The sequence below is a fragment of the Acomys minous genome (assembly GCF_964271855.1).
Source record: "Acomys minous genome assembly, chromosome: 13".
NCBI lineage: Eukaryota > Metazoa > Chordata > Mammalia > Rodentia > Muridae > Acomys > Acomys minous.
In genome coordinates this window covers 60434196-60446957 of record NC_140495.1, presented here as the reverse complement: position 1 = coordinate 60446957, position 12762 = coordinate 60434196, and the positions used below count along the sequence as shown (strand labels likewise).

General features: G+C 50.4%; 1 protein-coding gene across 1 annotated transcript; it reads left to right on the top strand.

The window, feature by feature from the left end:
* Positions 1 to 747: 747 nt before the first annotated feature.
* LOC311580544 (gastricsin-like) lies at positions 748 to 8476 on the top strand (the record flags this gene model as incomplete). The annotated part of the gene is made up of 9 exons (XM_084752194.1): positions 748 to 806; positions 2622 to 2781; positions 3406 to 3523; positions 4099 to 4217; positions 4618 to 4817; positions 6085 to 6204; positions 6871 to 7018; positions 7796 to 7894; positions 8241 to 8476. 9 exons carry the CDS (start codon positions 748 to 750, stop codon positions 8391 to 8393), a joined length of 1176 nt encoding a protein of 391 aa, XP_084608320.1. The 3' UTR covers positions 8394 to 8476.
* Positions 8477 to 12762: the final 4286 nt, after the last annotated feature.

Here is a 12762-nt window from a genome sequence, read left to right as displayed (position 1 = left end):
TGCTCTTGCCTTTTAGTGGGAAGATTGGGGTACCACTAGCTCCCTACAGTAACCAAGGACAGTGCCTGGAGCAAAGAATTATCTGATTTAAATTTTTTCTTTCTTTCTTTCTTCCTTCCTTCCTTCCTTCCTTCCTTTCTTTCTTTCTTTCTTTTTTTTGGTTTTTGAGACAGGGTTTCTCTGTGTTAGCCTTGGCTGACCTGGACTTGCTTTGTACACCAGGCTGGCTTGGAACTCACATCGATCCACCTGCCTTTGCCTCCTGAGTGCTGTGATTAAAGGCGTGCGCCACCATGCCCGGCTTATTTGCTTCCAAATTTCATTAGTGCCAAGCTTGAGGGCGCAGCTGTCAGGTCCCAGGTCCCTCATTCAAGCCCTCACACCCTACATCTTGCCTCTGATTCCCAGGGGCATTGTAATCTTGGCCAATCCACGGTGCGGCCACTTTGTTTGCTCTTATCACTTTACCCCAGCCTTGTCTGCTTGAATTAAAAAGTCAATAAGATGAAAAGTGTCACGGTCATGCTCCAGAAAGAAAAAATCACAGAAACTATTGATACGCAGAGTCCAAGGAACACCTTGGCTTTGGGGTCCGGGGCAGGGGTCATGCTTACCCAGGGCTGGGAGTCAGGGGCTGGGCCAGCTCCTGGGTATATAACAGGAAGGAGTAGTGCTCAGGTCTTCAGTCCACTGCAACCGTCCACCTCGGAGCGGGTTTTCCTGTGAGACCAGCTGCGAATCGTCATCATGAAGTGGATGGTGGTAGCTTTGCTCTGCCTCCCCATCTTGGAGGCATCTTTGCTCAGGTGAGACTGGAGACCACTATAGGCACAGAGAGCCTGCAGTGGGAGCCTGGAGCCTAGTGCATGGTGCTAGGGAGGTGTCAGATCCCCTGGGACTGGAACCACAACTGACTGTGGGTGCTGAGGATTGAACCTCGCTCTTCTGGAAGAGGAAACAGTGCTCTTATCCACGGAGCCATGTCTTCAGCCCCTTAGTAGCTGTTAATAGCAATCTGGTGATAATTTGAGGTAGTGGGAGGATTCGCATACATTATAGGTAATGCCCATGGACTTGAGTATCTGTAGACATTGGTACCTCATCATTTTAAATTATGACTCAATCTTTTTATTGCTTTAAAGTTTATTTTGTGTCCATGAGGGCCAGTGTGAGTGTACCCATGCCACTGACCACATGTGCAGGTCAGAGGACAAAGCGCAGCACTCAGTGCTCTCCTTTTACCATATGGATCCTATGAGCTAAACTCAGGTCGTCAGGCTTGACAACAGCACCTTTCCATGTTGAGCCATTTTTCTCAGCCTGCTGCCTGGTAGTTTCTTGGGTGAAAAGTCAGCTCCTCCCAGAAACTTCCATTGTGCAAACTCAGCAGAGACGACTGGGGTGACTCTTGTCAAGAGGTTTAGCACAGAAAAGCTGGAACAGAGAGTTCTAAGAGAAGAAGGGGCAAGATGGAGAACAAAGTAAAAGAGAAAGGAATTCTAGGCTGCAGAGCAAGCAGGTGCCTCTGCAGAGACCTCTGAGCAGTGACAGCCGTGCTTATGGTGATACTGGCAGAAACCATGACTGCAAAGTGCTAACCCTGCAGCTCCCAAGCCACTTTCCCAATGTCCCGAGAAACACAGTGACTCCTCTGGATGGTGATGTTACTGATAAATAGGGAGGATCAGCCCGATTCCCCTTACTCCATGCTCTGTGACATGGGCTGGTGCTCAATATCGAGGACCACAATGGGAAAGGATACTTTGGGGGAATTTACTTTCTCTGGCACCTATTAAAATGTGGGCCAGAATATGGCTCAGTTGGGCAATACCTGCCAAGCATGTATGGTGCTCTGGCTTTGACCCCCAGCACCCTAGAAATGGGGTGGAGTGGCCTATTCTTGGGAGGTAGAGGCAGAAGGATCAGAAGGTAAAAGCCACTCTTTGATATGTACTAAGTTTGAGGCCAGCCTGAGGTACAAAGACATAAACACACTGATTCTAACAAGGACAATTCTCCAAGGCGCTCTCCCCTTCTTGGGAGGGAGTTGCAGGGTTTATTAGAGCAGGGGGCCTGGGCAGCAGGGGTGCTTCCATGTGGGGGTGCTTCCATGTGGGGGTGAAGGTAGATATGGTTGAAGCTGATTAATTCCTAAATCTTGGAGCAAGTACTTAGGAGGAGTTTGAAGCAGGAGGAAAGGGAAAAAAAAGACAAAGAGAGAAAGAGCTAGAAAGAAATCAAGACAAAAAGATGAGAGGGAAGAGAGATACAAACAATGGCCATTGTGGGAAAGAGTGGTAGAGAGATGGAGGCACACAGATGGAGCCAGGAGGGAGAGAGAGAGAGAGAGACACAGACACAGACACATACAGACCAACAGAGACTAGAGACAGAGAGACAGAGAGACAGAGACTCGGAGAGACACAGTGACAGAGACAGAGAGACAGAAGGACAGAAGGACAGAGACATATAGACAGAGACAGAGAGATACAGAGAGACAGAGACTGAGAAAAAGAGACAGACAGACAGATGGACAGACGGACGGACGGACGGACAGGAGAGAGGGGAGCAGTCTGGGCGGAAGGACCCAGGGCACTGGCCTGACACGCAGCCTTCCTCAGGGTCCCCCTGAAGAAAATGAAGACTGTCCGTGAGACCATGAAGGAGAAGGGGGTGCTCAAAGATTTTCTGAAGACCCACAAGCACGACATCGGCAGGAAGTACCGCTTGGGCAGCTTTGGTGACTTCAGTGTGCTCTATGAGCCCATGGCCTACATGGACGTAAGCCTTTAAAAAATATTTATTCATTTATTATCATGTATACAGTGCTCTGCCTGCATGCCAGAAGAAAGCACCAGATTTCTTATAGATGGTTGTGAGCCACCCTTTAAACCCCACCATCACCGCCCCAAGAGTCTCTGAATCTGCTACCAAAGCTGAAATCTCCTTGCCTCAGTGCCTTGAGGTGTACCCTCTTCTTCTAATCTGTTGTGGGCAACTGTTTAAAGAGTCTGAGGGAAGTTCTTACTGTCCTTGCCTCTGAGCCCACAAAGAACATTTTGACTGGCCAGGGATAGACTGAGCATCCCTAGGCTTGGGGCAGTTTTTAAATTTTTATTTATTTTTATATTTCGGTTTTTCGAGACTGGGTTTCTCTGTGTAATAGCTCTAGCTGTCCTGGATCTTGCTCTGTAGAAGAAGCTGGCCTTGTACTCATGGAGATCTGCCTGCCTCTGCCTCCCATGGGGCAGTTTATGAGGGAAGACTTGGGTGGCTAGTTTTGGTGTGGTCTGAAAGGCACAAGCTGGGTTCTTTCCTGCTTACCTTTGTTATAGCTGAGCCCTTGGATCTCTGAGAGCTAATGTCTCCCCTGTCACATCCCCCTCATCCCCTCTGCCCCATCAGGCTTCCTACTATGGCGAGATCAGCATCGGGACTCCACCCCAGAACTTCCTGGTCCTTTTCGACACTGGCTCCTCCAACCTGTGGGTGTCTTCTGTCTACTGCCAGAGCCAGGCCTGCAGTGAGTGCTGGATGGGTAGCAGAAGGGGCAGACATCTCCTTAGGGATGCTGGGGAACTCACTCCTGGAGGGGAGGGTGCAGTTCCCCACTCACATGAGGTCCCATGTTGAATCCAAGCCTTGCCAATGAGGCTGGCCCTGCAGCTGGGTGGCTCCTTTGCCTTTCTTGCTAAGAAACATATTCCTCCATCTCTGGCAGCTCACTTCCCCCACTCCGTTTTGTTCCATCCCACCCATCCTGGTCAGCAGGACAAGGCAGTCCTTTAGTTGTGGGTAATCTCCGCATCATGTTTGCATCAAGGGTGTCTAAAGGATGGGTGGGAGCAATCCTGGATGTGGTCTCCTCCTGCAGTAGTTTGCACGGGGAGATGGAAGTTACCTCTGTAATAGAGTTTGGTCCCTTCCAGAGCCTTGGGGTCCTATTATCTCTGGTCCTAAGTCTGTGCTAGGGCTCTTCATGGGTGAGTCACTGCTGGCCACCCCTTGAAGTCTTGAGTAGGGGATGCTGGGGTTAAGCACAGGCTGGGAGGGATGGCAGGCTCTGGGCTCTACTCATCAGCCCACCTGCCCTTGCAGCCACACATGCCCGCTACAACCCCAGTGAGTCCTCCACTTACTACACGGAAGGGCAGACCTTCTCCCTGCAGTATGGTACCGGCAGCCTGACTGGCTTCTTTGGCTATGACACTATGACCGTGAGTGAGGGTCCCTACTCCTAGCTGGGGGATGGGTATGGGAGGAAGATGGGGGAGGCCTTAGATAGAGCCCCCGAAATGTGATGGAAATGCTGCTCATAGGACGGATGTCTGCACAGGACCTCGTCCATTCACACTGCTGACTCTTACTCATGGCCATTCAGTGTCAGGAGCTGAGGAAGCCAGGAGGAAGCCGTTGGTTGTGGCCATTTTCATCAGGGACATAGATCTTCAGAGGAGGGAGGGACAGGGCAGGAGCAGGGACAGTGCAGGGTCTGTCCTGACACTTGAAGATGGCCCCTGTGAGGGGTGCTGAAGTGAGGAGAGATGAACAGGAGTGAGGGGCTCTGGAGGAGCAGGGAGGCCCAGTCACCATCCCTCTCTTTATCCTCCTCTCCAGGTCCAAGGCATTCAGGTCCCCAACCAGGAGTTTGGCCTGAGTGAGAATGAGCCAGGTACCAATTTTGTCTATGCAAAATTTGATGGCATCATGGGCCTGGCCTACCCTGGGCTGTCTGAAGGGGGCGCCACCACCGCCCTGCAGGGCTTGCTGAGCGAGGGTGCCCTCTCCCAGCCACTCTTTGGTGTCTACCTTGGCAGGTAAGCGACCACTTACAAACCCTCAGTCCTTCCACTACCCAACTGAGTTGTGATAGGTTGAGGGTTGGAGGCTTCAGCCCCACCTGTTCCTGCAGAGCCTCCCTCTCCAGTTCCTGAATTTTACACACCCCACCCTAGATCTGTTTCCTGTCTGCTCCCCCCTTTTTTTTCAACAGTTATTTGTTTGTATTAGAGCAGGGGTTGGGGCCCAGGCCACAGTGAGCTTGTAGAGGTCAGAGGACAACTTGCAGGAGTTGGTTCCCTCCTTTTGGGCCCACGTGGGTCCCAAAGATGGAACCCAATTTGTCAAGCTCGGGCAGGAGCAGCTTCACTTGCTGAGCCATCCTGCCATCACACTGTCCTTTGTGCTCTTTGACTGTGACAAGCCTCCTGTTTCAGGCTCAAGTCTGGGAGTCTGGCTTTCACTCCAGCACTTCCTGAGTCCGACTCCTGTGCCTGTCTCACTGAGGGCCCTCACTGGCCTGGACTTTCTCCTGCACATCTCTCTTGCACAGCAGTCTCCTGTTTCGTCTCCTTTGCTCTATTGTTCCAGCTGGTCTGGAGCCTTTGGGGCTTAGGTCAGGATTGACTTGTAACCTGTGGTTATCCCTCTAGCAGACCAGAGCAGGCCCTGACTGGGCCCCACGTGTCTCTATTTTTTCTTCTGAGTTAGCTTCCTTCTAGGGAGTGCCCAGGCTTGAGGGCTTGGATCTGACATAGGCAGCTTCACTGTCACCAACTCTCCTGACTCACTTTTTGCCTCTTTTAATCTCTCTCTTTGTCACCTCAGTCTATCCCTGCACTCTCTACTGTTTGCTGGGGAGGGCTACCAGGACAATGTGAAAGACTTTCTTCCTTCTCCCCCCTCGCACTACCCCCTCTCCCAAGCCTCACTTGTCTGTTTCAATAGAAAAGTTAACAAGCCAGCTTGTGTGACGAGTTCTGTCAGGCGGCATGAGGTAAAAAGCAGAAGACAACACAATAGCTGGTGGGGTTCACAAAGCATCAGTCCCTGCAGGGAGGGCTGGGGCTCTGTGGGCCATCTTCACTCCAGAGTCTGAAGCACTGAGGCTTCTGAGAGGCCCAGACAGACAGCCCATCTGAGGGAAACAGCCCATCTTCAGGAAGCTCCAATCTGAAGGGAACACTGACTGTCCCCACGGAGCGCCAGTCTGAGGGAGCCTCAGTGTGAGAAGAAGGAAGCAGCTGTTTCACCACAGGAATTCTTTGGCTGCTCAGGCCTTCCCTTGCCTTGTGTCTTCTGTAGCCAGCAGGGGTCTAATGGAGGACAGATCGTGTTTGGAGGTGTGGATGAGAACCTCTACACTGGGGAGATCACCTGGGTTCCTGTCACTCAGGAGCTGTACTGGCAGATTAGCATCGAAGAGTGAGTCTGTGGTGGGGCCTTGGGGAGTGTGTCCTTGTACCTCAAGACAACCCTAGAAACTATTGGCCAATGCGGACACCCGCTGGTGGGGGAGGGAGGGAGAGAGTCTCTAGTATATGCCCTCTCCCAAAGTCACAGCGACCCAAGCCATCCAGGAGCATCAAAACCCAGCTAAAGCTGGGTTTGGGGATGCACGCCTTTAATCCCAGCTCTTAGTAGGCAGAGGATTGCTGTGAGTTCAAGGCTAGCCTGGTCTACAAAGCAAGTCCAGGACAGCCAGGGCTACACAGAGACACCCTGTCTCAACAAAACAAAACAAAACAAAAAAGCCTAGCTAAATTTGGAGAAATGGGGTTGAGGCCACAGAGATGGGCAGCCCATCCAATCTCAGCAATGAGGGCCCCGCAGTCTAACTCCACAGGTTAGACTCAGAGCACGTCCTTTCAAACTCCTTACAACAACCAGTGGCTCTGGCTTTTGCTGTGTCTAGGCCATTTATATGTCTTCATATAGACTCTAAGGTGGTGTGACATGGGTGTCCCCTTACTGTCCTCAAGAACAACTTGTCTCTGTATGCATCCACCTGTGGCGCCCTTTTAGGAAGATCCTCTGATTCCCTGGGACAGGTAGGTGGGAGCTGAGGCCGCTGTCTGTTTTACCATTCAGGTTCTTTATTGGTGAGCAGGCCTCTGGCTGGTGTTCCCAGGGCTGTCAGGGCATTGTAGACACTGGCACCTCTCTGCTCACCATGCCTTCCCAGTACCTGAGTGAGCTGCTGCAGGCCATCGGAGCCGAGGAGGGAGAATATGGAGAGGTGAGTCTGGCGGAGGCCGTCCTACACGGTGTGTGTGTGAGTGTGTGTGTGTGTGTGTGTGTGTGTGTGTGTGTGTGTGTGTGTGTGTGATTTGCAGTTTCTCTTTGGGAACACAAAGATAGCTGAGTCCTTGGCCTCCAGGATTTTAGCTTCTGAAGGCGCTGGTGGGGGCAGGGAGGGTGGTAGTGACCCTGGTACAGTGGAGACCTAAAGGCTGGAGCTGACGGAGTGTGGCAGGGCGAGACTTTCCTCTGAGCTGAAGTCATCTTGAAATATGAATCAAACACTGTCTGGGCTTTAGGATTAGAATCAAATAACCCGAAGGGGTCACATAAATGAGTGACAAGGGACAGCTCTGTGTGCCACACCCCCTTTACTTCCCCATGCTCTCCTGGCCTGCTTGGTCCTAAGCCCTGCAGAAGGTTTGCTAAGGAGCCCATCTCACTGATTCCAGGGGTGAGATTGTGTATGACACCGATAAAAAGTTCCATGATCTACAGATCTGTAGGTTAAAGGGCACTTGCTGAGTGAGGGCAGCAATTCAATCTCTCTGAATGGACAGTCCTTCAGGAGCAATGCTTTAGCGTAGTGGGCTCCTCAGATCCCTCCCAATCCGGGCCAATGCTGCTGAATGCTAAGAGTATGGAGGCCAGCTGCTTCCTCAGGTCCACAGCAGACAGTGGGCACGGGCCTAGGGTGTAGAACGCTGAGGCAGCAGCTGTGTTTGGCACTCTTCTGAGTAAGATATATCAGCCTGGGCCCTGTTCCTCTTTGCAGTATTTTGTGAACTGTGACAGTGTCAGCAGCCTGCCTACCTTCAGCTTTGTCCTCAACGGTGTCCAGCTCCCTCTGTCACCCTCTGCCTACATCATCCAGGTAAGGCCTAGTTCCTCTGGGCAGAGCTGTCAGTCTAGAAAAGCTATGCTAAGGTTTGAAACAAAGGTGGTCTGTCCTCAAGGCCTAATGACCAGGCTCACCTGGTGCAGGCCTGGAGCAGGGGGGCGGGTGGTCTGTGAAGGAAGAAGGCCTCAGCCTCTTAGAACCACTGCAACTTGAAGTCAGCTATTGGAGAAACAACCCCCTTTTCCCCTCAAGCCCCTGCGGTCCTTGCTATGGACGGTCAGCTGCCTCAAGAGCCCTTTGGACAGTCTTTGTGTCATTCAAGGCTGAAGTTAAGTCCACACCTGAGCAAGTGTGTGACTGTTGTCTTTCTGTTGGACAGGAGGGCAGCTACTGCATGGTTGGCCTTGAGACCACCTATCTGACCTCTGAGAGTGGCCAGCCCATGTGGATCCTTGGAGATGTCTTCCTCAGGTCTTACTACGCCATCTTTGACATGGGCAACAACAGAGTCGGCTTTGCCACCGCCGTCTAGGCTTGCCATCTAGACACCCACCTGCCCTTCTTCCTCTCAGCCTTCCACCTCTGCCCTTCCTCTCTGCTTCCAGCTTTCCTTCTCTGGACCCTGAGCTTTGAGTAATAATAAATAGTTCTCCATATTAAGCAGCCTGTGGGGTCATTTGTGTGGGTGCTGTGTGGGGTGGGGGAGCTTAGTAAAGTTGGCACTTGTCAGATTCCTGGGTCTCTGGAAACTGTGAGAGTGGCAATCAAGGCTAGTTCCAGGCTGACTGACCTCAGTGGCCGCAAGGTCCTGGTGGGTCACTAGGATGCTAAGTGGAGCCCAGTTTGAAGCCCAGCTTGGGGACAGGCCTGTGCCTTCAGGGGTTGGAGCCCATTCACAGGTTCCCTCAGAAGAGATAAGACAGGTGATGGTGGGGAGGGGGCGGGATTGTACAGGATGGGCAAAGGGAAAATGCTCTATTGTGCCACTTCCCCAAACTTCCCACTGATCTCAAGGCCACAGGAGTATCTGCTAGCCCTGTGTCAGAGGCTGACATGATACAGAACTAAGTGTTTGTATCTTCAACTTTTAATCGATTTTGACTCGAATTTTCTGATGGATGCTGTACCGTGTTCATTTCTATCTGTTGTGGATCCTTGAAAAAGCAAGATGGTTATTTGTAGGGAGGCTGCAGATGGTTGATATTAAGTTAGGATGATTATTTTCAGTCAGTCTTTGAGTCCTAGGACTTAAGTATGAAGGGGGGCTCTGTCTCTGTTCTGGACATGAGGGACACCTCTTCCCCAGAATCTGTCTAAGCGGCTGGCGAGAGGCCTGTCACTCTAGACCTCATTCTTCTTCTTCTTTTTGGTTTTGTTTTTTGTTTTTTGAGACAAGATTTCTCTGCATAGCCTTGGCTGTCATCGACTTGCTCTGTAGACCAGGCTGGCCTCGAACTCACAGCAATCCTCCTGCCTCTGCCTCCCGAGTGCTGGGATTAAAGGAGTGCACCACCTCTGCCCATCTAGACTTCATTCTTTTGCTTCCTTAGGAGTTTCTTAGAAAGCCCTAGGGACTTGGGGGTCACATGATGAGGGGAGGAGGAGGAAGAGAAGAAGAGGGAGAAGAGGAAGAATAGAAATGGTGTGGAGGGGGAGAGGGAAGGAGGGAAAGAAAGGGGCAGGAGGCAGGGTGAAAGGAGAAGAAGTGAGGAAAAAAAGGGGCACTGGGTGGGGGCTCGAGAGATGGCTCAGAGGTTAAGAGCACTGGCTGTTCTTCCAAAGGTCCTGAGTTCAATTCCCAGCAACCACATGGTGGCTCACAACCATCTATAGTGAGGTCTGGTGCCCTTTTCTGGCCTGCAGGTGCTCTTGCAGGCAAAACACTGTGTATAAATAATAAATAAATCTTAAATAAAAAAAAAAGAAACACACAGGAAGCTAAGAATGATATGCTAGGTCCTTGAGCTTCCAGCAGGAGAAGGAGACACGCTGGAAGACTGGGAACTTCCGAGCAGGGAAATGGTGGTGGTGCTGATGTCCCAACTGCTCTTATTCCTTTTTTGTTTGTGTGTTTTATTTTTCAAGACAGGGTTTCTCTGTGTAGCCTTGACTGTCATGGACTCTCTTTGTAGACCAGGCTATCCTGGAACTCACAGAGATCCACCTGCCTCTGCCTCCCAAGTGCTGGGATTAAAGGTGTGCACCACCACCCCCCGGCCAACTGCTCTTACTCTGAGAGGCGGGGACACAAGGACTGGATCCAGGTCTTGCACCCCATTCCAAACTGAGACAGGATGAGTGAGGACAACTGGGGGACTTGAGAGTCAAAGGAGTTCCCCTTACTTCACCAGCCGAGAATCATGCCTCCTAGCATCATGAACACTTCCTGTGACGTGTGTCAACACAGAGAGAATGTCCTTAGGAGGGCCAGAATAACACGCCAGGAGTGGAGACACTCGCCTTTAATCTCAGCATTCTCAGAAAGCAGAGGCAAGGAGATCTCTGTGAGTTCGAGGTCAGCCTGGTCTACAAAGTGAGTCCAGAAGAGCCAGAGCTACACAGAGAACTCTTGTCTCAAAAATCAAAAAAAAAAAGGAAGAGGAGGAGGAGGAGGAAGAAGAAGAAGGAAGAAGGAAGAAGAAGAAGAAGAAGAAGAAGAAGAAGAAGGAGATGAAGAAGATTCTCTTTCCTGAGATAGGGTCTCATTTGGCTTCGGCTGGCCTTGAACTGAGGACCTGAGCTAGAGAGTCACGACCTACATTAAAGAAGGTGAGGACTGACTCCCCAAGTTGTTCTCTCCTCTCTACATATGAGCTATGGCATGTTCATCCAGATAAACAGGTAGATATATAGATAGAGAGATAGATGGATAGAGAGATAGATGATACATACACAGATAGATAGATAGATGATAGATAGATAGATAGATAGATAGATAGATAGATGATAGATAGATAGATAGATAGATAGATGATAGATAGATGATAGAATAAAAAATAAAGCTGTGGTGCTTTGGAACAAACAAGTGTTGAATAAGGAGGCCATTACAATAAGTGGGTCACTCATGACCACTGAAGGTGCCACTTCTGTTTTTCAAATACCACCTTTGATTGTTATCTGCACTGCCCATAGCTGCGGGTCAGGCAGGGAGAGGGCATGCTGGGTTCCCTCCCAGCTTCCAGACTCCACGAGGCACCATCTTTAGAGGACCAGGAGCCAAGGAGGAAGCTGAGAGGTGCTGCCTGGGCCTGCAGTCCATATGGAGACCCCACGACCCCCAGCCACCTTCTCCCTTGATACAATGTCTGGGCCAGAGGATAGGATGGATGTTTCTGGAAGCTGTAGAAACTGTCTCTCCTCCTAGGACTAGCTTAAGAGCAAACAGACAGAGAAGTGCAATACTTGCAAATTCCAGAGTCTCCAGCACCTTGGCTCTCAGTATGCTTGTGACTAGCCTGGGGACCAGCTAGCTCCTTAGACATTCTGGGAGACATTCAGATTATGTCACTTGAAGCCTCTGCCTCTGTTTTATGGGTGGCTATGCACCATCCGCAGCTGACCTGATGGCAGGGATGAGCCACACATTGCCTGGAGTTCTTTTTTATTTTTACTTTTTGTTTTTTCCCCTTAGTTTGGTTTTTTGAGACAAGGTTTCTCTGTGTAGCCTTGGCTGTTCTGGACTTGCATTGTAGACCAGGCTGGCCTCGAACTCACAGAGATCTACCGGCCTCTGCCTCCCTTGTTCTGGGATTAAAGGTATACGCCACGATGCCCACTTGCTTGGAGTTCTTTGAGGATACACATTCATTCTCCTGTCTCCTCTCCTCTCTTCCTTTGCTTATTAATTTTTCTTGACAATAATAGAAGCAGAAACCAGCGCCTTCTAGGGAGTCTCTCCCACATGAAACCTTAGTCTTTTAACATGATTGATTATTTGTGTTTGGAATTGAACCTAGAGCCTCATGCTTGCTAGATGAATGGTTTGCTGCTCAACAATAAATATCTGAGACAGGCGTGGTCACACACGCCCTTAATCCCAGGACTCCTGAGGCAGAGGCAGACGCATTGCTGTGAGTCTGAGTTCAGCCTGGTCTCTAAAGTCAGTCCAAGACAGCCAAGGATACACAGGGAAACCCTGTCTCAAAAACAAACAAACAAACAAACATGTCAGGTCCACGGCCCTTCCTTCCTTCCTTTCTTCCTTCCTTCCTTCTTTCCTTCCTTCCTTCCTCCTTTTTTATCATGAGACAAGGTCTAAGTAAGTTGCTTAAGCTGGCCTTGAACTCACTCTGGGTTTGTTGTTTTCTGACTGGTCTCCTGCAGTCCAGTCTGGCCTCGAACATTCTATGTAGCTGAGGATGACCTTGAATTTCTCATTCTCCTACCCTCACCGCCCTGTGCTGGGATCACAGGCATGCGGTGCTGGATGGATGTTGGGGATCAGACCTGGGGCTCTGTGCATGCTAAGCCCTCTACCAGCTGAGTCACAGCCTCAGCCCTCTTTGACATCACTCTGTAGCCAGCAGAGGCCTTGAGTTTGTGATCCTTCCACCTCAGACCTTCACCATTGTTCCCAGCTTCAAACCTCTTTGCCTTCTCATCCTGTTTGTAATGTGGCTTCACGGAGTTACATGGCTACACTGCAGGGAGGGTTTTCTCTCATTTTATATTCAAACACACAGAGGGTCAGAGAGCAAGGGGCATGCCTGGGTAAAAGAACAGATAGATGGCCAGGCATGGTGAGGCATACCTGTAATCTTAGCACTTGGGAGGCAGAAGCAGGCAGATCTCTGTGAGTTCAAGGCCAATCTGATCTACAAAGCAACTCCAGGACAGCCAGGGTTACATAAAAAAAGAAAAAAAACAAAACAAAACTCTGTTTCAAAAAACCAAAGCAAACC